A 27,820-nucleotide genomic window follows, 5' to 3' on the forward strand; every position below is an offset into this window, starting at 1 on the left:
ATGAGTGAGGGTTTTCACGGACAAAGCATGGACAACGCACTCCTCCGCATGGTGGTTGACACCATCCGGGGAATATCGGGAGGACACGGCGAGGACGACGAGAGGAGACTGAGAACTTTGGGAGCGATGAAGCAGCTGAGTGTTTTTCATGCAAGCAAAGTGACGGCGTGGAGAGATGCTCTCCGAGGGTGCATTCCCGACAAAGAGCCACAGGGGGGCGCGCTTTCTCCAGGTATGCCTGCAAAAACTGGACGCCATGCATGCACTCAAGCACATGGTGGACAAATTTCTAACAAGAAGTCAGTTCATAGCAGAGTGAACATTATGCATGCATGTGGAAATGGTTCCAATAGGAAATTTGGTCAGTTATTTCAGAGATGCTGTTGTGTTTTCTTTATTTCCACTGTCATAGTAAAGAGCAGGAGTTTCAATCCAGCATGAGAAATTAAAATATTCCTTCAGCTTCAATTTACACAGTTCTTCAACATAAATCAGGTTTTCAATTAGTCTTCTTTAAAGGGGAACATTATCACAATTTCAGAAGGGTTAAAACCATTAAACATCAGTTCCCAGTGGCTTATTTTATTTTTCAAAGTTTTTTTCCAAATTTTACCCATCACGCAATATCCCTAAAAAATGCTTCAAAGTGCCTGATTTTAACCATCGTTATATACACCCGTCCATTTTCCTGTGACGTCACACAGTGATGCCAACACAAACAAACATGGCGGATAGAACAGCAAGGTATAGCGACATTAGCTCGGATTCAAACTCGGATTTCAGCGGCTTAAGCGATTCAACAGATTACGCATGTATTGAAACGGATGGTTGTAGTGTGGAGGCAGGTAGCGAAAACGAAATTGAAGAAGAAACTGAAGCTATTGAGCCATATCGGTTTGAACCGTATGCAAGCGAAACCGACGAAAACGACACGACAGCCAGGACGAATTCGATTGGTATGTGTTTGTTTGGAACAAACGACTGACCATTTCGTCGGCTTTCCCCACACCCTCGTATTTTGAACAAATTTCGTCCAATTTCTTGCCACTTTTGCATCTTTGGGCCACTGGTGCAACTTGAATCCGTCCCTGTTCGTGTTGTTACACCCTCCGACAACACACCGACGAAAGTGAGAAAATGGCGGATTGCTTCCCGATGTGACGTCACGTTGTGACGTCATCGCTCCGAGAGCTTATAATAGAAAGGCGTTTAATTCGCCAAAATTCACCCATTTAGAGTTCGGAAATTGGTTAAAAAAATATATGGTCTTTTTTCTGCAACATCAAGGTATATATTGACGCTTACATAGGTCTGGTGATAATGTTCCCCTTTAAAAGGTCTCATGTGCTCTTGTCAAAGTCCATAAATGCAATCCTTATTACTCTGCTCCTGGTCCTTCCAGCCCCCAAGCTCTGCTCATTTTCTTGCTCTTCCTTCAGGAGTCTTTTGTCACTCCTTAATTAGCCCAAAGCAGCCTCAAGGATGTCTGCTTCTTGGCTGGGTTGCGTTCTGAGAGCTGTAGTCCTTTATCTACCGGCCATTTTGGAACTGGTTTCCCACTGTGAAAGCAATGTAGCTTCCCTCCACCACACATCCTCTGGTGACGCCACACATCTCACCTCTCGGCCCTGACGCCCTCGGCAGGGGGACCCATGAGCAAAAGGTGTCCATTCAGGATAAGACATCGGCATTCCCGTGGCTTTGTCCAGACCTATAAACAACAAAAAACTGATAAGGTTGGAGACTAAAATGACTGGAGCAATCCAGCCATTGGTTTCTTTATTCTTAGCCATCCACTGCAAAGGGGAGTGGTCAGTCACAAGGGTGCATTTTCTTCCCAAAAGATAGCATTTCAGGGTCTCTGGTGCCCACTTTATTGATAAACCTTCCTTCTCCACAGTTGAGTAGTTCTTCTCTCTGGGTAGCAACTTCCAGCTCAGACCGATGCTCCTCACCTTAATGGAGTTGGGGTAACACGGCCCCTAGACCCACCTCAGATGCATCATCTTGGACCACAAAGTTTCTGTCAAAATCTGGAGCTGATAGAACTGGATGTGTGCAGAGTGCATGCTATGAATTCTCAAACGCTTTGTTCGGAGCTGGGTTCCACTGCACAATCCTGGATTGTTTTTTCGAAGTCAGGTCAGTGAGCAGGGAGGCAATTGCAGCAAAGTGTGGAATAAATTGTCGATAATAATTGGCAAGTCCCAGGAAAGAGCTCACCAATTTCTTTGTGATGGGCTTTGGCCAGCCTTGGATGGCCCAGAGCTGACTGGGTTGCATTCTGGGTGCTGTAGTCCTTTATCTAGCAGCTGGAACTAGTTGCCCACTGTAGCGTCCCTCCACCACACAGCCCATGGTGACATCACAGTTTTTATGACAGACCTGGGAAAATTAAGGCCCGGGGGTGAAGCTTTTCAATCTGGTCCACCGGACCTTCCCAAATCATTTGTTTAGATCTTTAAGATGGAAACTGTAGCTGCCATGATGATGTGCAGTGATGTTTTCAAATTACCGCAAGTCTTGAACTATACAAGGTATTTCAATGTTTGGAATCTGCACTTTTGCATGATATACTAGTTACTATGGTAATCTAAGTCACATCAGCTCTGACGAGGCACCAAACAGTGTGGGTTGGGAGCGTTTCCACAGTGTTTCCAGAGTGGCCAGCCTGAAATGCGGGTGTCAGGGACAGATGCGGAAACATATTTTTACAACAAAGTTCTAAAACTTAATGATGTATCAGATATATCAGACTGTTGGTGTTTTTTTTATACCTTTCACATTCATATTTCGCTGTTTGTTGCATTTTTGTTACGTTTCGCTTGATTGTAAAATATGTCGATCGAGAGGGTGTGTGACGTTCATATGTTGTCAGTATTCAGTGTTTTATCGTTTCTTAGTTAATATTGTAAATCCCACATTCTTTATTTTCATGTACATCCTGGGTGTCTCATTCAGTAAAAAAAAATAAAATTCCATTCGGCGGTCTGTCACAACATTTTTAGCTTTCAATCAGACGTTATTGTGAGGTTTTGTGTTAATGTTCCTAAAAATAGGACCCAAGCACACATACTGTACAGCAGATTTTCACAGCTTACATATGTGTGTGTGTGCGTGTGTGTGTGTGTGTGTGTGTATGTATGTATAAATTATATTTATGTATAATTTGGGCACCCCTGGACATACAGATGCCCAAACGAGGCCAATATTGTCTTCTATGACTTCATGCTTAATTCATGTAACATCCATATAAAGAAATGTGTCTCCATACTTTTGTACTTCTACTTCTTGCATGTCTAAGGAAGAGTGGTCGATCAGAGGGTATTCCAGAAAACAGGTTAAGTGAAAATTTAAGAATTTGTATTATTGACTATCAATATATTTATTTCTTAGTAATGTTATATAATGACTGTATACTTAAGTAATCATGGCCTCAAAATCCTCTCCCAACCTAAACATGTTCAGGAATGTTTGAACATGTACTGGTTACTAAGGAACAGACACATCATGTCAGACAGTTTGCTTCAGGTTTATCAGAAAGAAAGAGACACACAAAAAAGTCAGGCTTTTGCCAGCGACCAGGTTAGGTCAAGGAGTAAGTTCCCATGGCATCTCAGAGTTTACATACTTGGAGTTTTCACTTAACCTACTTTCTAGAAAAAAACCCATAAAGGTTATAACAGTAGCCATCCATTTGTGCATTGTAGTAAAGAGGACAACCTGTGATTCACGTGGTTGCAACCTAAAAAAGTTTGTGACAAATACTCGTGACATGTGCATGTGTTTTGTTTCAGATGACATTCAATGCAAATCCACTCATTTTCTGGACTGTGGCATTTATTGGAGTGTTATGGATGATTTAGAGCACATTCGTGACCAATTTAACACTATATTCAACAAGCTGGACACTGAAATAATAAAAGTGAGTACAGAAAGAGCTGCAAGTGAGGACTTGATAGAAACCAACAGTAAAGGGACACCTCAAGAGGCCCAGTCAGGGTGTGAAGAACAGGCTAAAGATGGAGAAGATCAAGGCCGTGCCTCTTTTACCAACAATGATGACACAGAAGGTGGACTGAACTTCAAAGATCAAAGTTGTGACGGAAAAAGCAAATTGGACAGTGTCTCTGAGGATATACAAAAGAAGATGAGCAAAGAATGGATCACAGTCGGGTATGGAACCTTGTCGTCCTCAAACTGTAAACGCTCCAGTTGATATTTCTATTCAATTAGCCGCCAAGTCTGCCATCGTTGAAGAAACATTGGCAACGTCCTGATGAGCAGCTTTATGTACCTCTGCTTGCACTTTAAATGTACAAACCCCGTTTCCATATGAGTTGGGAAATTGTTAGATGTAAATATAAACGGAATACAATGATTTGCAAATCTTTTTCAACCCATATTCAATTGAATGCACTACAAAGACAATATATTTGATGTTCAAACTCATAAACTTTCCCAACTACTTTGGCACGTGTTGCAGCCATGAAATTCTAAGTTAATTATTATTTGCAAAAAAATAAAAAATAACGTTTATGAGTTTGAACATCAAATATCTTGTTTTTGTAGTGCATTCAATTGAATATGGGTTGAAAAGGATTTGCAAATCATTGTATTCCGTTTATATTTACATCTAACACAATTTCCCAACTCATATGGAAACGGGGTTTGTACATCCGAACATGGCATGACAGTCAACAATGTCCCCACAAAGAAGGATAAAAACAACTGAAATATTCTAGATTGCTAAAACATAGTAGATGCGGGAAATATCGCTCAAAGAAAGAAATGAAACTGCTACAGGAAATTACCAAAAAAAGAGAAAAGGCCACCAAAATACCTACTTTGAGACAAGAGCTATATTGATACATAGTTGAGTATGGTTTAAAGTCATATCCAACAATTGCGACAACGACTTTTTACTGTCAACTGAGTTTTGTTTTTTAAAGATTTCTGCCGGATATTTTCAACGCAAAAAATGTGCCTTGGCTCAAAAAATGTTGAAAAATACTGTATAAGATAATAAAATGAACTGGAAATCCCACATAAATCAACACAAGATGGCAGGTAATATTGCAAGAATGAACAAAGCAAAATATGCCAACAATCACTCTATATTTTCTCTCTCTCTCTCTCTCTCTCTCTCTCTCTCTCTCTCTCTCTCTCTCTCTCTCTCTCTCTCTCTCTCTCTCTCTCTCTCTCTCTCTCTCTCTCAATCTCTCTCTCTCTCTCTCTCTCTCTCTCTAGTAATATGAGAAAGACACAAATGGACTACCGGTTTATCCCAACATGCCTGTTTTATGGTTGCCGAATCTAATTTATGCAGTGCGGACTTTAACAACAGTTTAAGTGTTGCACAAAAGGGCTATGTTCCTGATGTTCCTGTGGCGCCATGAAGATACAAGCTCATTACGTGTGTTGAGCGTGGAAAGTTCCGGTCGGCAGATAATCGACAATTTCTATTTGAGACAAAGGTTGCATATTTTGCCGGAACTGCTGTACGGTGAGTGTGATGAGTGTTCAATGTTGTTGTCCTTCAGGTTCCAGATGTGCTTGCGGAGTTGGCGGAATAAGGCGGTGTGGTTCCGCGAAAGTAACTACTCACCCACCACAACAAACATTAACTCAACAAGCATCAACAAACACCTTTTCTAACTCTCATCCGACAAAGCATCGTTTCACCGTGCCACATCTCCATAACAGAAAGCACTCGATGAAAGCAGATACAACTACACTATACAATACACAACAATCACAGCTAACAAACGGAAAAACCGACAACGTAACAACATCCTCTGGTATAACGCCCCCTTCAGCAAGAAAGTCAGCACCAACATCGAACACAAATTCCACACACTAGTACAAAACCCAAAACCAGAGAAGTTGGCACGTTGTGTAAATTGTAAATAAAAACAGAATACAATGATTTGCAAATCCTTTTCAACTTATATTCAATTGAATAGAATGCAAAGAAAAGATACTTAATGTTCGAACTGAGAAACTTAATTTTTTTTTGCAAATAATCATTTACTTAGAATTTAATGGCAGCAACATGTTGCAAAAAAGTTGGCACAGGGGCATGTTCACCACTGTGTTACATGGCCTTTCCTTTTAACAACACTCAGTAAACGTTTGGGAACTGACAAGACCAATTTTTGAAGCTTTTCAGGTGGAATTATTTCTCATTCTTGCTTGATGCACAGCTTAAGTTGTTGAACAGTCCGGGGTCTCCGTTGTGGTATTTTAGGCTTCATAATGCGCCACACATTTTCAATGGGAGACAGGTCTGGACTACAGACAGGCCAGTCTAGTACCCCACACTCTTTTACTATGAAGCCACACTGTTGTAACACGTGGCTTGGCATTGTCTTGCTGTAATAAGCAGGGGCGTCCATGATAACGTTGCTTGTGTTATGGTTTGCAGGGTATGATGACGGCAACAGACACCAGACTGCAGTTTATAATTTTTTTTAAATTATATTTATAATCAACATATATATAATAATAATAATAATTAACATTACTAATAAACTATAGAATGGTGTGTGACAAAATCCAAGAGTGTATGTGTGGGACTATGTGTGTAGATTAGCTGAAGTGTGTGTTACCAAATGTTGTCAAGAGACGAGGAAGTCCAGGGGACAGAGAAGTCTACACGTCCGAGTCCAATGCGGGGGAAGTCAAGGATCGAGGGAGGCAGTCAGAGTCCAGAGAGAGATCCAGGGAAAAGTGAGACGCATAGCTCACTTTTAAGGCGACGGAGGGTACTGCGGGGACGACACAAGAAAACACACTGAGAACACGGAGGGACAAAACACAAAGAGAGCAGGATTGCATCAAGCAGGATGATCATCGCTTACTGTACCAACAGAAGATTATATTCCGGCGCCTGATGGCCGGTTCAGCAGGCTTATGAAGGCAGCTTCCTCATTACCGACAGGTGCGCGCCAATTGCCGGTGAATAATTGCAGCTGGCGGCTTCTGCAGAGCGGAGACGTGCGTGGCGCGTCCCTGGAAGTGCGCCGCGGCCGTGGGCGTGTCCCAAGGTGCGACAAGCCGAGCGCAAGGATGAGGGCGCATTCGAATGCGCCCTGGCCGTGACAGCTTGGATGGCAACATATGTTGCTACAAAACCTCTACGTACCTTTCAGCATTAAAGGCCTACTGAAACCCACTACTACCGACCACGCAGTCTGATAGTTTATATATCAATGATGAAATCTTAACATTGCAACACATGCCAATACTGCTGGGTTAGCTTACTAAAGTGCAATTTTAAATTTTGCGCGAAATATCCTGCTGAAAACGTCTCGGTATGATGACGCCTGCGCGTGACGTCACGGATTGTAGAGGACATTTTGGGACAGCATGGTGGCCAGCTATTAAGTCGTCTGTTTTCATCGCAAAATTCCACAGTATTCTGGACATCTGTGTTGGTGAATCAATTGCAATTTGTTCAATGAACAATGGAGACAGCAAAGAAGAAAGCTGTAGGTGGGAAGGGGTGTATTGCGGCAGGTGTTGTGCCGGATAACGCACCCCCGCCGTAGAATGCACCCCCTGACTGTTGTGCCGGATAACACAGCCGGTGTTTCATTGTTTACATTCCCAAAAGATGACAGTCAAGCTTTACCATTGGCCTGTGGAGAACTGGTACAACAGAGACTCTTACCAGGAGGACTTTGAGTTGGATACGCAGACGCGGTACCGTGAGTACGCATGCAGCTGCGGCTTCCAAACATTTGATCGCTTGCCCGTACGTGCGTGCCGCTATGTGCATGTCACGTACGTAACTTTGGCGATTTTGGGGAAATATATGTGCTGTATGAACTTTGGGGAGGTGAACGGTACTTTGGGCTGTGGGATTGAGTGTGTTGTGCAGGTGTTTGAGTTGTATTGGCGGGTTATATGGACGGGAGGCGGGAGGTGTTTGTTATGCGGGATTAATTTGTGGCATATTAAATATAATCCTGGTTGTGTTGTGGCTAATAGAGTATATATATGTCTTGTGTTTATTTACTGTTTTAGTCATTCCCAGCTGAATATCAGGTCCCACCCGCCTCTCACAGCATCTTCCCTGTCTGAATCGCTCCCACTGCCCTCTAGTCCTTCACTCTCACTTTCCTCATCCACAAATCTTTCATCCTCGCTCAAATTAATGGGGAAATCGTCGCTTTCTCGGTCCGAATCGCTCTCGCTGCTGGTGGCCATGATTGTAAACAATGTGCGGATGTGAGGAGCTCCACAACCTGTGACGTCACGCGCATATCGTCTGCTACTTCCGGTACAGGCAAGGCTTTTTTATCAGTGACCAAAAGTTGCGAACTTTATCGTCGATGTTCTCTACTAAATCCTTTTAGCAAAAATATGGCAATATCGCGAAATGATCAAGTATGACACAAAGATTGGACCTGCTATCCCCGTTTAAATAAGAAAATCGCATTTCAGTAGGCGTTTAATTGTGCCTTCACAGATGTATAAGAACTTTTGAACTTTGCGTCTAGAACAATCCGGATGGTTATTTTCCTCTTTGTTCCAGAGGAGACGACGTCCACAGTTTCCCAAAACAATTTGAAATGTGGACTCATCAGACCACAGAACACTTTTCCACTTTGCATCAATTCATCTGAGATGAGTTCGGGCCCAGCGAAGCCGGCTGCGTTTCTGGGTGTTGTTGATAAATGGCTTTCGGTTTGCATAGTACAGTTTTAACTTGCACTTACAGATGTAGCGACCAACTGTTGTTACTGACAGTGGTTTTCTGAAGTGTTCCTGAGCCCATGCGGTGATATCCTTTACACACTGATGTCGGTTTTTGATGCAGTACCGCCTGAGGAATCTAAGATCCGTAATATCATCGCTTACGTGCAGTGATTTCTCCAGATTCTCTGAGCCTTTTGATGATATTACGGACCATAGATTGTGAAATCTTGACTGGTTTTGTGTTTTGTAGAAAAGCACTTCTCAAAGTATCACAGACTTTGCAAAATCTTCAACAGCAACACCATCAAAATTAGTTACAGCTGTGTAACAACACCAAACAGATAATCAATAACCATAACAAATGTATACTAACACCTCCACAAGCAAATGATACCACCACCGGCCCCACATGCAACTGCCGACAAAGGAATGCCTTCCCACTCGACAGAAACTTCCCTCCAATCATCTACCATCTTTTTACCACATACTTGCCAACCTTGAGACCTCCAATTTCGGGAGGTGGGGGTGGGGGGCGCGGTCGGGGGTGGGGCGGGGCGTGGTTGGGGGCGTGGTTAAGAGGGGAGGAGTATATTGACAGCTAGAATTCACCAAGTCAAGTATTTCATACGTATATATATATATATATATATATATATATATATATATATATATATATATATCCTGAAAATATGCAAACAAAACTGTGTTTAGATAATTGATACTTCAAACTTGCATAAATAAATATTAAGGAATATAGCATAACTTGGCTTCTGAGAGCTTCAAAATGTAATGAATAAAATGCTAAAGTTGTTGATAAACAAGCAATTATTTTAATAATTAAATATGGTCATTTTAAATGAATTATTATGATAATCTTAAATTAATTATTTCAAATATGTTTATTTTAATGTATAATTTTATGGCTGGATGTAATAAGGAGTCAGAAAAAATACAAATAAAAATACAATTAATTTTGATGTTTTTAGCAAAATATAGTAAACATTTATTTATTTATTTATTTTTTTAAACTAATAAATACATTTATTTTTAGGTAAGATAAACATAATAATACAATTTATCTCCAGTCTGGATGATTTACTTCTTGTCACCCTGTTGTCCTCCCGTCATGAAAAAAGGCTGTCCTCACTCAGGTCCGCATGGAGCTGGAGGCCACGCCCCCTCCAGCTCCGGCTGAAAATCGGGAGATTTTCGGGAGAATATTTGTCCCGGGAGGTTTTCGGGAGAGGCGCTGAATTTCGGGAGTCTCCCGGAAAATTCGGGAGGGTTGGCAAGTATGTTTTACCAAGCCACAGTCACGCGCAAAGAAAAGGATAAGACGGACACGTACATTAGACTAACGGAAAATGACTTGGAAAAAGAAGGGGTAAGAACCACAGCGCCTCATTCTGCCACGTTAGCCACACAAATTCTTCAGCAAGCACATCTGGAACCACCGTACAGCAAATTCCACCAAAAGATGCAACCTATGTCTCAGAAAGAAATGATTGATTATCTGCTTACTGGAATTTTTCACGCTCAACAAATATAATGAGCTTGTGTCTTCACAACGCCACCAGAACAAAGCCCGTTTGTGCAACACTTAGACTGTTGTCAAAGTTCGCAGTACATAATTTAGATTAGGCCATTAGCATGATATAAACCACTCTGTTTAAGAGCGATGGTAAAGCACATTCTCATTAAATCCCCTGATGAGTGGGTAACCACTGTTGTATATTTGTTGATCGTGTCACTCTCCCAGGACAGAGTGACTGTGTGATGGATGATGAGCCAAGAAGACGCCATTGAGGAATCGTCTAACAAAAAGCTTTATTTGTTTCAGTGAGCCTCAGACTGGAACTGCAGCTTCGGGGGCCTGATTACTCTTCTGATGTCCTCTCGGACCACTGTTCTTAAATACCTTTTACACAAAGACCCTTACTCTTTGTAATTCTAGCCTTGGAGCCGGCCAGTCTGGACGAAGCCCAGTTTGTTGTTTCGCCAGTCAATCTATTTCCTGACCTTATTCCCCTGCTCAGTTTAAGTTTAAGACGGGTGTCCCCCGACCCCTGAACTCTACTCCTACCTGTGAGGGCTCCTACCAGACGTCGCTAATGTGTTTATAATCACTCCTAAAATCCAAGCCTGCATTCCTTTAGGCTTCCAATTGTCCTGGGGACAAGAGCCACCACTCTCTGGATGAACTGTGATGGACATCTGCACCCAAAGCTATCTAAGGGCATATTTCCTTAATAGAATAATCCCCTAAAAGATTCTGTGACCAAATCTAAATACATGCTAGTTCATAATCATATAAGACAATTGTAAACGGTATACTTTACCACACCACAAAACAGGCAAGCTGGGATAAACCTTGTGTCTCTTTTTCCCACATACCAGGCTCTATATCCATGTATTGACCACTGTTTTGGTTTGTAGACTCGAGAACTCGGATATACTGGGTGAATGCTTCATACAAGCACCTTTGGGTGTGGCTGAAGTCCTGCGCTGTGAAGTGGCCGACGCCCTAAGCTGCCTGATGGTGAGCGATTCAGAGGAGCTGGTCAGCAGAGTGATCAGGGTCAGAGTTGAAGACTGTGGTGCCATCCGCTACCCTCTGACTGTGGCAATTCCCTTCTGTGTGCGTCACCGCGGCACCTACAGGACCATCGCTGTCAAGCTGGTGGACCGCGAGAGAAGGGCCAGCTACCTCACTCCTATGACAACAGAGAGCTCACACGGTGGACAGAGGGTAAAGCAACAATTACATTGTCAAATAATTCATGGGATGACATCACAGTCCAAATGACCTGTGACATTGTGGCCTCAGGGCTCTTTTGCAGAAGTGAAGGTGTACTCACTGGGCCTGTTTGCCGTGGTTTCCTGTCTTAAGCGAGAACACTTCACAGTTCCTACACGGGGCATGTCTCACAAACCTCTCGTGGACCCTCGCATCTGCCTCTACTACCTCCCGGGATCCTTCACGGCTTCTGTCATGGTGCAGTACATGGTACGAGTCGTCTTAAAGGGGAACATTATCACAATTTCAGAATTGTTAAAACCATTAAAAAATCAGTTCCCAGTGGCTTATTATATTTTTCGAAGTTTTTTTCAAAATTTTACCCATCACGCAATATCCCTAAAAAAAGCTTCAAAGTGCCTGATTTTAACCATCCGTCCATTTTCCTGTGACGTCACACAGTGAAGCCAACACAAACAAACATGGCGGAAAGAACAGCAAGCTATAGCGACATTAGCTCGGATTCAGACTCGGATTTCAGCGGCTTAAGCGATTCAACAGATTACGAATGTATTGAAACGGATGGTTGTAGTGTGGAGGCAGGTAGCGAAAACGAAATTGAAGAAGAAACTGAAGCTATTGAGCCATATCGGTTTGAACCGTATGCAAGCGAAACCGACGAAAACGACACGACAGCCAGCGACACGGGAGAAAGCGAGGACGAATTTGGCGCTCACCTTCTAACCAACGATTGGTATGTGTTTGTTTGGCATTAAAGGAAACTAACAACTATGAACTAGGTTTACAGCATATGAAATACATTTGGCAACAACATGCACTTTCAGACTGCAGACAGCCCAGTTTTCATCAATTAATATATTCTGGAGACATACCCTCATATCAGCAGGCCAGGGAAGCTAGGGTCGATATTCTTCTTTTGATCATCTTCGGGACGGTGTGAGCCAAGACATCCAGGGGGTTTAGCTCGCTCGTCTGCGGGAACAAACTGCCGCCATTGCTTGCCGTGCTAGCGAGGTCCTTTGTCCCTGAATTGCTCACACACATCGGCAGATTTAATGGGGATCTGGCGGCAGATTTCTTTGACTTTATCGTTGGAAAGGCATCTGCTTTGAGTGTCGCAGGATATCCACACATTCTTGCCATCTCTGTTGTAGCATAGCTTTCGTCGGTAAAGTGTGCGGAACAAACGTCCAATTTCTTGCCATTTTCGCATCTTTGGGCCACTGGTGCAACTTGAATCCCTCCCTGTTCGTGTTGTTACACCCTCCGACAACACACCGAAGAGGCATGATGTCTCCAAGGTACGGAAAACAGTCGAAAAAACGGAAAATAACAGAGCTGATTTGACTCAGTGTTTGAGAAAATGGCGGATTGCTTCCCGATGCGACGTCACGTTGTGACGTCATCGCTCCGAGAGCGAATATTAGAAAGGCGTTTATTTCGCCAAAATTCACCCATTTAGAGTTCGGAAATCGGTTAAAAAAATATATGGTCTTTTTTCTGCAACATCAAGGTCTATATTGACGCTTACATAGTTCTGGTGATAATGTTCCCCTTTAAGACATGATATATGACAAGAAGCATTTCTACACTTTGATGATGATTTCTGTGCCCGTGCTTGGATGAGTTTGGCAAAACCACCTTTGTCCCAAACCTCAGATCCAGCCACTTGACGCCGTCCTTCTGGCCACCATCAAGTCCAAAAGTGAAGCCTACCGCAGGGTGGTGTCCACCAGCCCGCTCCTCTGCCTTGCCCACCCGTCCTCTCAGCCCCTGCTCAGACCCCTCATGGTGACACTTCCCTGTCCGCCAAATCCTGACAAGTGGAAAGACATGAGAGGGCAGGTGGACCTTGTGAAGCGTTTACTCACTCTGCCTGCAGCTGGCCCTGCAGTATCATCTTCCCAGCAGAGGAGGTAAAAGAAGAACCAATTGTTGAAAATAATACATATAATTTTGTTAGAATAATCTACTTATTGTGACATATATGGATGCATTTCTTAATTGCTCATTAAATAGTGTGTCCCCTCAGCAACATTTAATGTGATGACTCCACAGTTATTTGCCTTTTCATCCAGTTTAGCATAAAAAAATACTTTTTGTGCTAGGATGCTGGGCTCCTCTATTCAGTCCTCTAAAGAGAACCCTGCTGAGCTTCTGAGCGTGCTGTGCTGCAAAGACCATCAATGGAGCGTCGCGGAGGGAATCGTCATCCAGAGCCATCAGAATGGCCTTGTGTCTTTTGAACTGACGGAGAACTTTGACAGGTTTGGACTGTTTTTGTCTGTCAGTATGTGTCCTGGCTGCTTCCAGGCCAAACAGATGACGATACAAACTGCCAAATCAAAAGCATCCAAATTAGAGATGGCCGATAAATGCTTTAAAATGTAATATCGGAAATTATCGGTATCATTTTCATTTTTATTTTTATTTTTTTTAATTAAATCAACATAAAAAACACAAGATACACTTACAATTAGTGCACCAACCCAAAAAACCTCCCTCCCCCATTTACACTCATTTACACTCATTCACACAAAAGGGTTGTTTCTTTCTGTTATTAATACTCTGGTTCCTACATTATATATCAATATATATCAATACAGTCTGCAAGGGATACAGTCCATAAGCACACATGATTGTGCGTGCTGCTAGTCCACTAATAGTACTAAACTTTAACAGTTAATTTTACTCATTCTCATTAATTACCGTATTTTTCGGACTAAAAGTCGCAGTTTTTTTCATAGTTTGGCCGGGCTCCAGTGCGACTTACATATGTTTTTTTCCTTCTTTATTATGCATTTTCGGCAGGTGCGACTTATACTCCGAAAAATACAGTACTAGTTTCTATGTAACTGTTTTTATATTGTTTTACTTTCTTTTTTATTCAAGAAAATGTTTTTAATTTATTTATCTTATTTTATTTTATTATTATTTTTAAAAGGACCTTATCTTCACCATACCTGGTTGTCCAAATTAGGCATAATAATGTGTTAATTCCACGACTGTATATATCGGTATCGGTTGATATCGGTATCGGTTGATATCGGTATCGGTAATTAAAGAGTTGGACAATATCGGAATATCGGATATCGGCAAAAAGCCATTATCGGACATCCATAATCCAAATGAATGTCTATACTGAAGCTTTTGAAGTCCCTATCACTTCCTTTGCCTCGCCCACCCTACTTCGTATGTTTTTAATCCATTTTGACGTTTGCATACGAGTATTAATGATGAAGTTAAAGCGGAACTGCACTTTTTTGGGAATTTTGCCTGTTGTTCACAATCATTATGAGAGACATGATGATGGATGAAAATGCGATCAAAAGTTTGCTTACAGTGGAGCCTGTGGGAGCCGTGCAATTCTGCCTTTAAAGCCCTTAAAATGTTTTCCAAACACCTCCATTGAGGTTTTATATACATTATGTATGTATACATGTAATTTAGTAACGGGCACATTTATATATACAGTACAGCAGTGACGTGCGGTGAGGTTCATGGCTGGTGAGGCACTGACTTCATCACAGTCAGATTTACAAACATATGAACCCTAAAGAGTATCTTATTCACCATTTGATTGGCAGCAGTTAGCGAGTTATGTTTAAAAGCTCATACCAGCATTCTTCCCTGCTTGGCACTCAGCATCAAGGGTTGGAATTGGGGGTTAAATCACCAAAAATGATTCCCGGGCGCGGCGCCGCTGCTGCCCACTGCTCCCCTCACCTCCCAGGGGGTGATCAAGGGGATGGGTCAAATGCAGACGACAAATTTCATTACACCTAGTGTGTGTGTGACAATCATTGGTACTTTAACTTAACTTTAACTTTACACATACAAACTGTAGCACACAAAAAAGCACATTTAATAAAAAAAACGTTATTACGGTCTTACCTTTACTTATAAATGAAGTCCACAACTAAAGCCCTCACTTAAACTTTCCACGTGCAAGATTGAATCTATTTAAAAAAGTGTAACCGAGGGTTTATAAATGTCGCCTATACTGTATGAAACTACAAAATAACAAACACGGAGGCTCCAGTTTACACGAGGACCACTTTATTTACCTTCTTTCAAAAACTTCCGCTCCACTCCGTGTCATCACTTCCGCTCTTAGCGCCTTCAAAATAAGAGCTCAAGGCATATACTGTATAACAGCGCATAATAGGAACTTAACATCACAAAGAGAAAAGCCCATGAAAATAGGTTACAAAAGTTATTTAATAAGAAGCCAAAAAGTGCAAAAACAATAATGTTCGTGTTGGAGGAGTTGTGAATTAGATACACCTGCAGTCTGCAGGTGTACCTAATGTTGTGGACCTGCAGTCATTTACAACTCCTCCAACACGAACATTATTGTTTTTGCACTTTTTGGCTTCTTATGAAATAACTTTTTTTAAATAGATTCAATCTTGCACGTGGAAAGTTTAAGTGTGGGCTTTAGTTGATATAACAATTCTACGTCAGGGGTGCAGGAGGCGGGATTACTGGAGCCTCAGCCAGTACGTCTTTTGCAGCCGTTTTATGATTGCTCAGCACAAGAAATACGTTACACACATACAGTTGTTGACAAAATACACTGTACATTATATACCTCAGCTAACTAAACTATGGAAATGTATAATATAATTCATATAGCAATACAGTCTCACTGCACAGCAGGCCAACAGTTAGCCGAGTCCAGAATCCATGTTGAGGCACTGAGTGACGTGCCTCAACTGGCTGCTGTCCACCGCACCGTCTCTTCTCAGTATTTGAACGGCAAATGTGAAAATTCAGCGATTTTGAATAAAAATAATCTAAAACTGGTGAAGTTAAATGGAAATTAACTTTATAGTATAATCACTGGATACATATAACAATTTAATTATTTACATTTTTTTTCTTTCCATGATGGCAGGTGAGGCCCCGCCTCACCTGCCTCTAGTGACTGTACGTCACTGCAGTACAGGCCAAAAGTTTGGACACACACAAGTAATGTTTTATTATGTTTGTTGGCTCTCATGAATTCTGCAGTGAGTAATAATTGTTGCCATGCGTTTTTGAAATTAATGATCAATGATCAATAATCAATATACGTAAATATTAAATATACAGTACGGGCAAAAAGTTTGGACACACCTCATTCAATGTGTTTTCTTTATTTTCATGACTATTTACATTGTAGATTGTCACTGAAGGCATCACAACTATGAATGAACACATGTGGAGTAATGTACTTAACAAAAAAAGGTGAAATAACTGAAAACATGTTTTATGTTCTAGTTTCTTCAAAATAGCCACCCTTTGCTCTGATTACTGCTTACTCACACTGTTGGCATTCTCTCGGTGAGCTTCAAGCACACCTGTGTAGTGAAAACGATTTCAGGTGACTACCTCTTAAAGCTCATTGAGAGAATGCCAAGAGTGTGCGAAAAAGTAATCAGAACAAAGTGTGGCTATTTTGAGTTTTTTGGCGGGGGAGACCAAGCGTCATTTTGTGTCTTCCTTGCCAGTTTCGGGTCCTAAATGGCAGTCAAAGTGTACCAACTTGTCGGAACACCTTCTCAGACTTCTTCTGTCCAGGTGAGAGGCATGATTTATGATCTAGAATAAACTTACAGGAAGAGAGAAAGCGGCAGACCACTCGATGATTTAAATATAGGGACACACAGAAGTGATAATGTCGCCGCGATAAATAGTTTGTCTGCGTTAGCGCTTATAACAACAATATCAATTAAAGCTGCAAGCAGCGATGGACGGGACCGACTTTTGCTGGGGGTTGTCAATATATGAAATGTAGGTCTAAGTGAGACCTACAAAGAGGTTTTTGTTTCATGTCTCAACGACATTCCTACTGGAAGTTACAGGCAGTTTTGTCTGTGTTTTCTTCCTAGGAGCAGTTTTATCTGTGTTTTATTCCTAGGGGGTGCTAGAGCAATTTTCGCTAGTCTTGATGTGTAAGTCCAGTTTGGTGAGTTTTGAAGCATGTTAAGGTGGTCAAATAACAGCTCAAAGAGGCAAAAGTGACTGTTTTTACAAAATAATTGTTTTGAAGGGGGAATTGCCAACTTCCTGTTGTTGATTTTAGCTGAAAGATGTCAATGTATGAAATCTAGGTCTAAGTGAGACCCACATAGAGGTTTTTGTTTCATGTCACTACAACATTTCTCCTGGAAGTTACATGCAGTTTTGTCTGTGTTTTCTTCGTAGGGGGCGCTAGAGCGCATTTTTGAGTTTTGGGGCTAGGTTTTTCATTAGATTGCAATTTTTGCGAGTCCTGATGTCTGTGTCAAATATGGTGAGTTTTGAAGCATGTTAAAGGGGTCAAATTACAGCTCAAAGAGGCGATGGTATAATAATAATAACAACTTTTGTTTTGAATGGGGATTGCAAACTTCCTGTAGATTTTTGCTGGGGCTTGTCAGTGTATGGAATGTAGGTCTAAGTGAGACCTACATAGAGGTTTTTGTTTCATGTCTGTACGACATTCCTACTGGAAGTTACAGGCAGTTTTGTCTGAGTTTTCTTCCTAGGAGCAGTTGTGTCTATATTTTCTTCCTAGGGGGCGCTAGAGCGCAATTTTGAGTTTTGGAGTTGGGTTTTTTTTATTAGATCGCAATATTTGCCAGTCCTGATGTGTGTGTCCAGTTTGGTGAGTTTTGAAGCATGTTTTGGGGGTCAAATTACAGCTCAAAGAGGCAAAAGAGGCTGTTTTTACTAAAATGTTGTTTTGAAGGGGGAATTACCAACTTCCTGTTGATTTTTGCTGAAGAATGTTAATGTATGAAATCTAGGTCTAAGTCAGACCTACATAGAGGTTTTTGTTTCATGTGTCTATGACATTCCTACCGGAAGTTACAAGCAGTTTTGTCTGTGTTTTTTTCTAGGGGGCGCTAGAGCGCAATTTTAAGTTTTGGGGTTTGGTTTTTTAATTAGATCGCAATTTTTGCCAGTCCTGATGTGTGTGTCAAATATGGTGAGATTTGAAGCATGTTAAGGGGGTCAAATTACAGCTCAAAGAGGCGGCGAAATAATAATAATAAAACACACAAAATACAATAGGATCCTCTGTCCCAAAGGGACATTGCGGTCCCTAATAATACTTGGTTAATATTCAAGTCATGTAATGTAAATGGAGTATTGTTGGTGGTTATTTATTGGATTTTATCGGCAGAATAGAGGAGCTCCCATTGGTTCCGCTGTAAGCTGACTTTTATTTACTTTTATTAAGTATTTAGAATGCATTAAAAAAAAAAAAATCCATCCCTCGTCATGTCTTTCATAATGATTGTAAACAACAGGCAAAAAATAAAATAAAGTGCAGTTCCGTTTTAACAATACTACATGTCAACATGAATTGACTGATTTATCCAGAAGTGGTCGACCATGTATGTTGACATCAGCTTAAACAGGATCTATTGTGTAAAACCACATTTTCTTACCTATTGGTGCCTGTTTTTGTGTATTTGGGATCTGCATAAGCCCCAGAAATTTGAATACAAACCATGGAGGCATGGCGGAGATATTTATAAAACAACCTTGCCTTCCTTCATACTTCCTCCAAACGAGCCGTGTTGAATTTGCCCAATTTGTGACGTTGTTCCCAGTTGTGACATCAGCGGATATCTCTATAAATGGTAGACATTTACCCAAAGTGCTTTGCGCTTGTCCGCCATTGTAATTCGATACTGTAGTCAATAAGTTCCGTCTTTTTCTCTATCCTCTTGTTGTGGGGCAGACTGGCTCGTACATGCACGTGCATCCTGCGCTGTTGCCATTTCTAACACAAAGTAGCGTATAGTTCTAACTTATATCTGTCAGTAGACTCGATATGGAAACCACATAAATAAGACCGTCCACAAAACGGCGTATTTTGAAGGGACGGCCAGAGAGCGGCTTGAAAATGGTCTGTAGAACATCACCTAGAAAGCGAACCACCAGGTTTAAGTAAATAATGGTCAAGTCCATAATAAATTAAAGCGTCTTAGCTGGACATTCGCATATGGACTGGGGTAACTCTCTCACGAGAAGACGCAATATATTCACTCTTTGGATTGCAAAAGTGATAGCTCCATCCTGGAGGAGAGACTCCATGTTTATCTTCACGTCAACTTCTAAGTTACAACATATAGAGGTTGTTTTCCGGTCACTTACACATGAACATATCCTTACATGGTCAGGTTGTACCCTTCTGAATAAACACACTGATGGAGGCAGATAATTACATATATCCATTATTTAGAGTTACTTCTTTTGTATCTCCTATAGTCTTATTTTAATCAGCTAATGTTTTGTCTGGTACAAAGTGCTTGCATTACGAGTGTCCTTGCTGAGAGAGTCAGAGCGTTGAATATTCTCTCTGCTTGAGATTCCCATAACATTCTTGAGATAAGGGGCACAGAGCGGTGCTGGGCTAGCAGACAACAGGGGGGGAGGAGGGAGGGGAAGATGGGGGTAGAACAGAACGTCTGGGGGTGGTGCTCGGGCAGACCGGGTGGAGCCACGCATCTGAATGGGTTATGCAAGGCTGGTCTCATTATTGTCAAAGCTTTGAAAATAAATCACAAAATACCCATTCTGTCTGGTGGTCAAATTGAATTCAGCTTATGGTGTCATCAAAAGAACTTGGGAGTGACCAGCAACTTAAATTCCCTGGGAGGAACATCTGGTCCGAACACAACACCCAGACAGAGAAAGAAGGAATATAAGAAGGTGGTTCGACTCCTCCAAATTAGGAGTCCTTAATTTTTGACCTGAGCTCCTCCAGGTACTGCAGACTTGTTTAATGACGCTCGCTTGTAATAAAGCAACTTTTTTGTTCAGCAAAGCGTCTCCGATGTCTCTTTTGATCCAGCCGCACTGCCGTGTTGCCCTTCTGCCCTAGAGGGGGTGACAAGACCAGAAATACACATCAACCTCTCGAGGAACTTTGAAGAAAATGTCATCCTTTTGGCGATTTGAACGGTTCGTACAGCTGAAAACAACACACACGCGGGGCATTTTACTTTGAGAAAGGCTAAATGGCGCATTGTACCCAATATAGCTTGACCACCACGCATATTTAATGAGCGGGACGTGACATCATTTACAACCAAGCAATCGAGGGTGAAGTGTCCATTTTGAATGCAGCATCTGAGTACTGACAGTGCACTGAATTTTGCCGTACTTCTTAATGTGAACACACGTACGCAAATAAAAGTCTTGCGTGTACAGCAAGAATGAAAGACACAGCCTATTTGTTCCGTCCTCCTGCAGACTGCTGGTGGTCCGCCTCCTCTCCCCGCTGCAGCCTTGCCAGCTCACATCCCTGGCAGAGGACCTGGTGGACTCAGTGCGTGGCCACCTGGTCAGAGTGGTCATCCAGCACCGCCAGGGTGAGCCCCGTGCCGTCCTGGTGTCCGCCTTGCCGAGCAGGGAGCTCAGTTGGGAAATGTCCAGGCTGCAGGCAGGGGGTGACAGTGCAGCCCCGCAGACGTCACCGGAGATCTGCATGCGGGAGGGAGATCAGCTTGTCCTACGCCTTTGCGGGAATGTCACCTGTGCAGGTTAGACATGAACAGAGAATCATTCCCGGTAACTTGAGTGTAATGTCTAAGTGGAAACTTTAATCATCATTACTCACGCATTTTTTCTTAGGGACCAAAAAACACCAGCTACCCTAAAACTGCTGTAAAAATACCAAATCAGTGAAGTTGGCACATTGTGTAAATGTTAAATAAAAACAGATTTAGCAAATCCTTTTCAACTTATATTCAATTGAATAGACTGCAACAAGATGTTTAATGTTCGAACTGAGAAACTTAATTTTGTTTTGCAAATAATCATTCACCAATGATCAATCTGTCATCGTGTCTTTCATAATGATTGTGTAATTCCAAAGAAAAGTGCGGTTCCCCTTTAAGATAAATGTGGCATCGAAAATGACATTTCTAATGTATTCAAACAAGTCAATAATTTGTCGAGAGGAAGAAGTGGGACTCTTTTTGCGTCACCTTTTCCTTTTAGTCCATAGTAAATTAAGTAAAGATATCCATTCATCCATTTTTCTATTCATTTTTGTCCCTTTTGGGGTAGCGGGGAGGGGCTGGAGGCTATGCCAGCTGTACTCGGGTGGAAGTCAGTGTACACCCTGGACAAGTCTCCACACAAATTCAGTGATAGTGGGAGTCTGAGGGTGGAGTTGGGTCTCTTGGTTGCTTTGTTGGGTCTGCTCCTGTCTCTGGTTATTACTCCTTTCCTCCAGGGTGAGCGCCAGTTGTCTTAAGACCTGGTTGTACCTCCAGTTGTAGCGGCTTTGAGACAAACTGATTTTGCAGCCGGTGAGGATGTGACTGAGTGTTGCAGGGGTTTGACAGAGTGCACAAAAAGGATCTTCTCCAAACTATTGGTTTAAGTTCTTGGGTGTGGGAAGAACATTGTAGGTGGCTCTGATGATAAAGCTGATTTGGCTCCCTTCCATTTCCCAAAGATCCTTCCATGTGAGCTTACGATGCTCCAGGTTTTCCCAGCTAGTCCACTGTCCCTGTTTGGACTGTGCCACTGCTGTTGCACATCTGTCTGCCCCCTCTTGTTGTTGAACCTGATCAACCACCAGCTTTCTCCTCTGGGCTGATGTTGCCTTGTGCCATGTGGGTCGACTAACCCCAAGTCCAAACCCACCTCTTCCGTTCTGCACTTGTCCCACTATGTCTCCATGTCTGAGAGCAGATTTGGCTTGTTGCACGGCCTCAGATGGGATCCATTTCCTCCCGGTTGCCAGTCTGGGAGCAACCGCTCGGATTACCTCATCTTGAGACTCAGTCAGTGTCATGCTCAGCCTCACCTTGGTGCATTTAAACTCCTCCGTGAGGCTAGAGATGGGCAATTCCAGGGCACCACGACCATATAGGCCGATGTTACTGAGGCACCGTGGAAGGCCAAGCCACTTCTTGATGTATGCACTGACTGTTCTCTCCAGCTTCTCGACTTCGGACATGGGGATCTCGTAGACTGTTAGTGGCCACATCAAACGGGGGAGCAATCCAAACTGTAGGCACCACAGTTTCAACTTGCCAGGAAGTAAGGTCTTGTTAATGCGGACAAGGCCTTTGATGGTTTCTTCCCTCAGCTGGTCGGAGTCTTTGAGACTTGCGTCGTACAATCGCCCTAGACTCTTGACTGGCAGCTCTGACACCAACGGAATGGGAGTATCCTTGATGTAGAACCTCTGGTTCGTGAGTTTGAAGTTGACGATAGATATGCTCCTGGACTTGCTGGGTTTAAACTTCATCCGTGCACATGTAATGTTGGCATGAAGCTTTCCCAGCAGATGTTTAGTGCATGCAACGGTTGAGGTCAAGGTGGTCATGTCGTCCATGTAGGCACGGATGGGAGGTAGACGCTGTCCCCTCTCAGACGTTCTCCACCCACAACCCATTTGGAAGCTCGAATTATCACTTCCATTGCCATGGTGAAGGCTAGAGGGGAGATGGTACATCCAGCCATTATTCCCACTTCCAGACATTACCATGATGTTGTGTATTCTGTTGTTTTGACACAGAATTGCAGATCACGGAAGTAGTTTTTCACCAGGTTTGTGATGGTATTTGGGATGTGGAAGAAGTTGAAGGCTGTCCAGATGAGAAAATGAGGGACGGATCCAAAAGCATTGGCTAGGTCTAGGAATAAGACGTGCAGGTCTCTTCCTTTCCTCTTGGCAGATTGGATTTGGTGCCATATCATGCTTGTATGCTCCAAGCAGCCTGAGAAACCAGGTATTGTAGCTTTCTGCACGGATGTATCAGTCAAGCTGTTTTGCTTCAGGTATGTTGTCATCCTTTTAGCAACGATGCTAAAGAAGACCTTCCCTTCAACGTTTACCAGGTTGATCTGCCGGAATAGATCAATGTTTGAGGCATCTTTTTAGGGGCAAAAGCTTCACTGGGGTCATCAGGTGGGCACACTCCTTCATTGGTGTTTCGTTGATAGGCCCACAACACCTCCAGAGGGCTCAACGGCGACATTTGGCGTCCCAGGTGTGCCCCCCTCTGCCTTTACCCCTAGATTTAATTTAGCAGCCCAGTTTGGGTCCTTTCTCTTGAACGATATCCATCTGCTACTTCGTTCAGCAGCATCCGACAGCGATTTGACAGCCCGCCGGAAGGCCTGACCTCGCAATCCCATTCCTTTCAGGAGCTTGGTTGTGGACGTAGCAACGAAGCCTCTGCACCTAACTTCAACTGGAAGCACTCAGGTACGCCAGCCGCGCTGCTCTGCCTCGGCTGCTATGTCCGCATACCTCAGTTGTTTGCGTTCATATGCTTCCCATGGTACAGTTAGTTCAACAATGAAGAGTTCTTTCTTTATTCATAGTCATGTTTAAAGCAGCTAATATTTTCCCATGTGAACACTTTGGGTCTTTATCTTATGTCCGCTAGTAAACTCTTGTGTTTCACCTTGAAAGTGCTGGAATGGGTTTTGGGAGTATGATGTACTCCCTTTTTACCTTATCAGTTTAGAACAATAAGGCTGTATATCTTTCTGGCCGGGAGGGGTCTGTTTTTGTACTAAATCAACTGACTCTTTCCGTTTGATTTTTAGACCACTTCCAGATGCCGCTATTAACACATTGTAAGGGCTGATCTCCTAAAGCTTTAGTAAAACTTGGTAATATTCCTATTCTGTCTTGATGGTCCTTCTTACTCAACATATATGTCATCCGAAAGAACTTGGGGTTGACCAGTGACTCTTATTCCCTGAGAGGAAGACTGGTCTGACGCAACAATGTGTACTAAACAAAGCCTTAATTGTGCTCAACGGCGACCTGATGGTAAAAGGTTAGACACAATGTGCAAAGAAAGGTAGCTGTAAAGGTTGCAAGCAGCACTCTGCTAACACGGCCGCTTGCATGAGCGGTTGTCTTGAATTATATTAGATTAATGATGAGCATGCAGGTGCAGCCAGTTTGTACACACGTGAAATCTACTGTATGATGGAGCTCCCTTTGTCACATGGTGAGGAAATGCAAGATGTTGTTTGTTTGATGGCCTATCCACATGTTATATGCAGTGTTGGGTTAATTATGGAAAACCAGTAACTAGTTACAGTTACTAGTTACTTTATTTCAAAAGTAACTCAGTTACTAACTCAGTTACTTACACCAAAAAGTAATGCGTTACTGTGAAAAGTAACTATTTAGTTACTTCTTTTTTTCATCTTTTTTTTTTTTTAAGGCTCCCATTAATGCCCAGTTAGCCTTCATTTCAGTACTGTTATTGCACTGGAGAATAATACAATCTGTTGATCAACTTGACATTCATTTGCATCACTGAACTCAGAAAGCAATGTGGTCTACATACAACACACAAAGACAAAGATATGTTTCAAAGGGACAATTTATTTCAGGCCAGAACAAATTGACAAAACTATTTTAAATAGCTGCAACATAACATACATAAGTAACAAACAGCATAATAACAGCATAGCTGTAAACCTGGCTTCACCCAAGGAAGGCACACATGACATACACAAAGCCGAACCAGGCATTTTTTCTCTCTCAAGGAATTCGGAAATAAAATCATGTATTCAGGAGATCAATACTGTACTGAAGCCCAGAACACTCTACACATTTCCCCAGTTTTAGTTTAGAGATAAGGAAAGATTGCCCAGGCCCACTAGGATCCCTCTTTATGTTTTTGAACTTTATAGTCTATACATTTAGAGTGATGTGATCATCAAACACTCTATAAGTCTAGAATTAAAAGAGTATATAAGAGAATTGACATAGAGTCAGAGTTTGGAGTGTTTTCTTTAGCTCGCTTTCCATGTTTATGTACTCACTGTCCAGGTACTTGGAACATGTTTTCCATGCCATTTGCTGTTTCACGCCGGTATCATGCTAATTAGCTGCCTGAAAGCGGGTGACTCCACTGTAGAAATAGCCTGCATGTCTTCTAGCACATACGCTGCAATGGCTCTATCAATGTTGTTCTGGCTAGCAGTCCCTCTGTTAAAATCCTTAAGTGGAGCTGAAGTGGCATCGGAGTCTGTGTCTCTCTTTACTAGGTTTGTCGAAGTATGTTGCTTTTGTAGCTGTTTCAGCAGATTTGAATTGCTGTTTTGGGCAGTATTCCCGGGCGCGGTCACTGCTGCTGCTCACTGCTCCCCTCACCTCCCATGGGGTGATCAAGGGTGATGGGTGACAATCATTGTCACTTTAACTTTAACTTTTAAGTAGATGGGATCTTTGATCCAAGACACAACTAACATTTAACTAAAATGTTCTTTTTTTTGTGCTCAACAAAAGAAAAGTAGTGAGAATGTCTCCATGTTAAAAAACTCGACTTCTGGCTTTGCCATGATGTATTGTTAGTTGCTATGAGAGTAGCGTATGTGTGTGTGTGTGTGTGTGTGAGTGTGGCCCTTTAAGATATGACAGCATGTGAGGTGAGTGACGTCAGTAAGTAAGTGGGCGAGAGAGGTGAGGGAGCGCAACAGTGAGTGCGTGCAGGTGCTCTAGCTTGGTGGATGGCTGCGTGCGAGACACCAATAAAGTCACAAAGTTGCAACAAACCGCCGGCCTCGTCATTCACCCTTGAGTCCGGAGCTGTAAAGACCCACTGCCGGGTAAAGTGAAGGTTGTTAGCCCCGAAGTACATGGGCCCTGGAGGAACGTCTCCCCTGCGCTCCTCGACTACGGTATGGGAGCCTCCCCGCCCCAATGCACACAAAGCAAACCTTTTCTTTTCCTTGTGACACAGAAGGACGACACCGCAGCGCTCCAATAAAACACACTCAGATCTTCTGTTTCTAGCTGATACTACATAAAAAAATACGTAAAATAACGCAGTAACGCATCATGTAGTAACAGTAACTGAGTTACTGAATATAAAAAATAGTCCCAACACTGGTTATATGTTGCCGCAGGACCTCGAGCGAGCAAGTGTGGCGTTCTAGAAGAGCTCATCACCTTCCACAGTCAGCGCAGGAACGAGCTGCTGGTGCCCCTGACTGAGGTGGACCCCTTCGGTAACTACAGCTCACCTCACTACAAGGGCGCGGCCGTATTCTACAAGGCTACCAGAGGTCAGGCGGAGTGGCGAGGGGACAAGGCGGTTAGCGTGAACGTGGAGAACCTGGGAGAGCCTGTGTGCACGCTGCCTCTGACTCTGCCGAAGGTACTTTTTCCAAATGATTCATGAAAGAGTAAGTAATCCACGCCTTTAGAGTGCGCTTGTTTAGTTTCCCTTGCTGTTTAATTTTAGCGAGTCCGAAGCATCAGACGGCCCGTCACGCCGAGGATTTCACTCTGTGACAGGACAGGTGAGACTTATTTGACCAGCAAAGCATAGCCTGACCCTAACTTTCACTTCTTTTCCACCAGACTGCCTCCCAGACTCGCTCCTCCTCTGGCTGTCGGGGGAGCTTTCAGAAGAAGAATTAGGCCACCTGGCGCATTCTCTGCGCCTTCGCCGTAGCTCCGCCCAGCTGGTAAAGCTCCGGGCCGGGGACAACCTTCCCGGCGAGGCCTTCCGCATGTTGACCATGTGGAGGAGGGAACTGCCTGCTTCCTTGCTACGGCCCAAGGCCTCCCAGCTGGCACGCTGCTTGGCCAGGAGCGGCAGGCCCGACCTTGCTGCAGAGCTGCTGTTACGCCAGGCAGCGACCTCAGAAAATCTGAAATAAAGACGCTGCTCCTTAAAGGGCTTACTTTACACCCAATACCAGTGAAGTTGGCACGTTGTGTAATTCGTAAATAAAAACAGAATACAATGATTTGCAAATCCTCTTCAACTTATATTCAATTGAATGGACTGCAAAGACAAGATATTTAATGTTCAAACTGAGAAACCTTTTTTAATTTAATGACAGCAAGACATGCCCCTGTGCCAACTTTCTGGCACAGGGGCATTTTTACCACTGGCCTTTCCTTTTAACAACACCGAGTAAACATTTGGGAACTGAGGAGACCAATTTTTGAAGCTTTTACAGGTGGAATTCTTTAATTCTGTACAGCTTAAATTGTTCAACAATCCGGGGTCTCTGTTGTGGTATTTTAGGCTTCATAATGCGCCACACATTTTCAATAGGAAACAGGTCTGGACTTCAGTCAGGCCAGTCTTGTACCCCACAATGTTTTACTATGAAACCACGCTGTTGTAACACGTGGCTTGGCATTGTCTTGCTGAAATAAGCAGGGGCGTCCATGATAACGTTGCTTGGATGCAGTGACGTGCAGTCAGGGGAGGCAGGTGAGGCGGGGCCTCGCGTGCCATCATGGAAAGAAAAAAAATGTAAAAAGAAAAAAAAAAAATTAAATTGTTATATGTATCCAGTGATTATACTATAAGGTTATTTTCCATTTAACTTCACCAGTTTTAGATTATTTTTATTCAA

At 42.8% G+C, this 27,820-nt stretch overlaps 1 protein-coding gene across 1 annotated transcript; it reads left to right on the forward strand.

Moving 5' to 3' along the window:
* dthd1 (death domain containing 1) lies at positions 1-27,109 on the forward strand. Its single transcript, XM_072913115.1, has 12 exons — positions 1-232; positions 3,798-4,176; positions 11,143-11,455; positions 11,534-11,713; positions 13,124-13,380; positions 13,573-13,731; positions 20,702-20,991; positions 22,241-22,251; positions 25,987-26,007; positions 26,386-26,601; positions 26,689-26,746; positions 26,808-27,109. Exons 1-12 carry the CDS (start codon positions 1-3, stop codon positions 27,107-27,109), a joined length of 2,418 nt encoding a protein of 805 aa, XP_072769216.1.
* Positions 27,110-27,820: the final 711 nt, after the last annotated feature.

The sequence above is a fragment of the Nerophis lumbriciformis genome, linkage group LG05, assembly GCF_033978685.3.
Source record: "Nerophis lumbriciformis linkage group LG05, RoL_Nlum_v2.1, whole genome shotgun sequence".
NCBI classification, from domain to species: Eukaryota; Metazoa; Chordata; class Actinopteri; order Syngnathiformes; family Syngnathidae; genus Nerophis; species Nerophis lumbriciformis.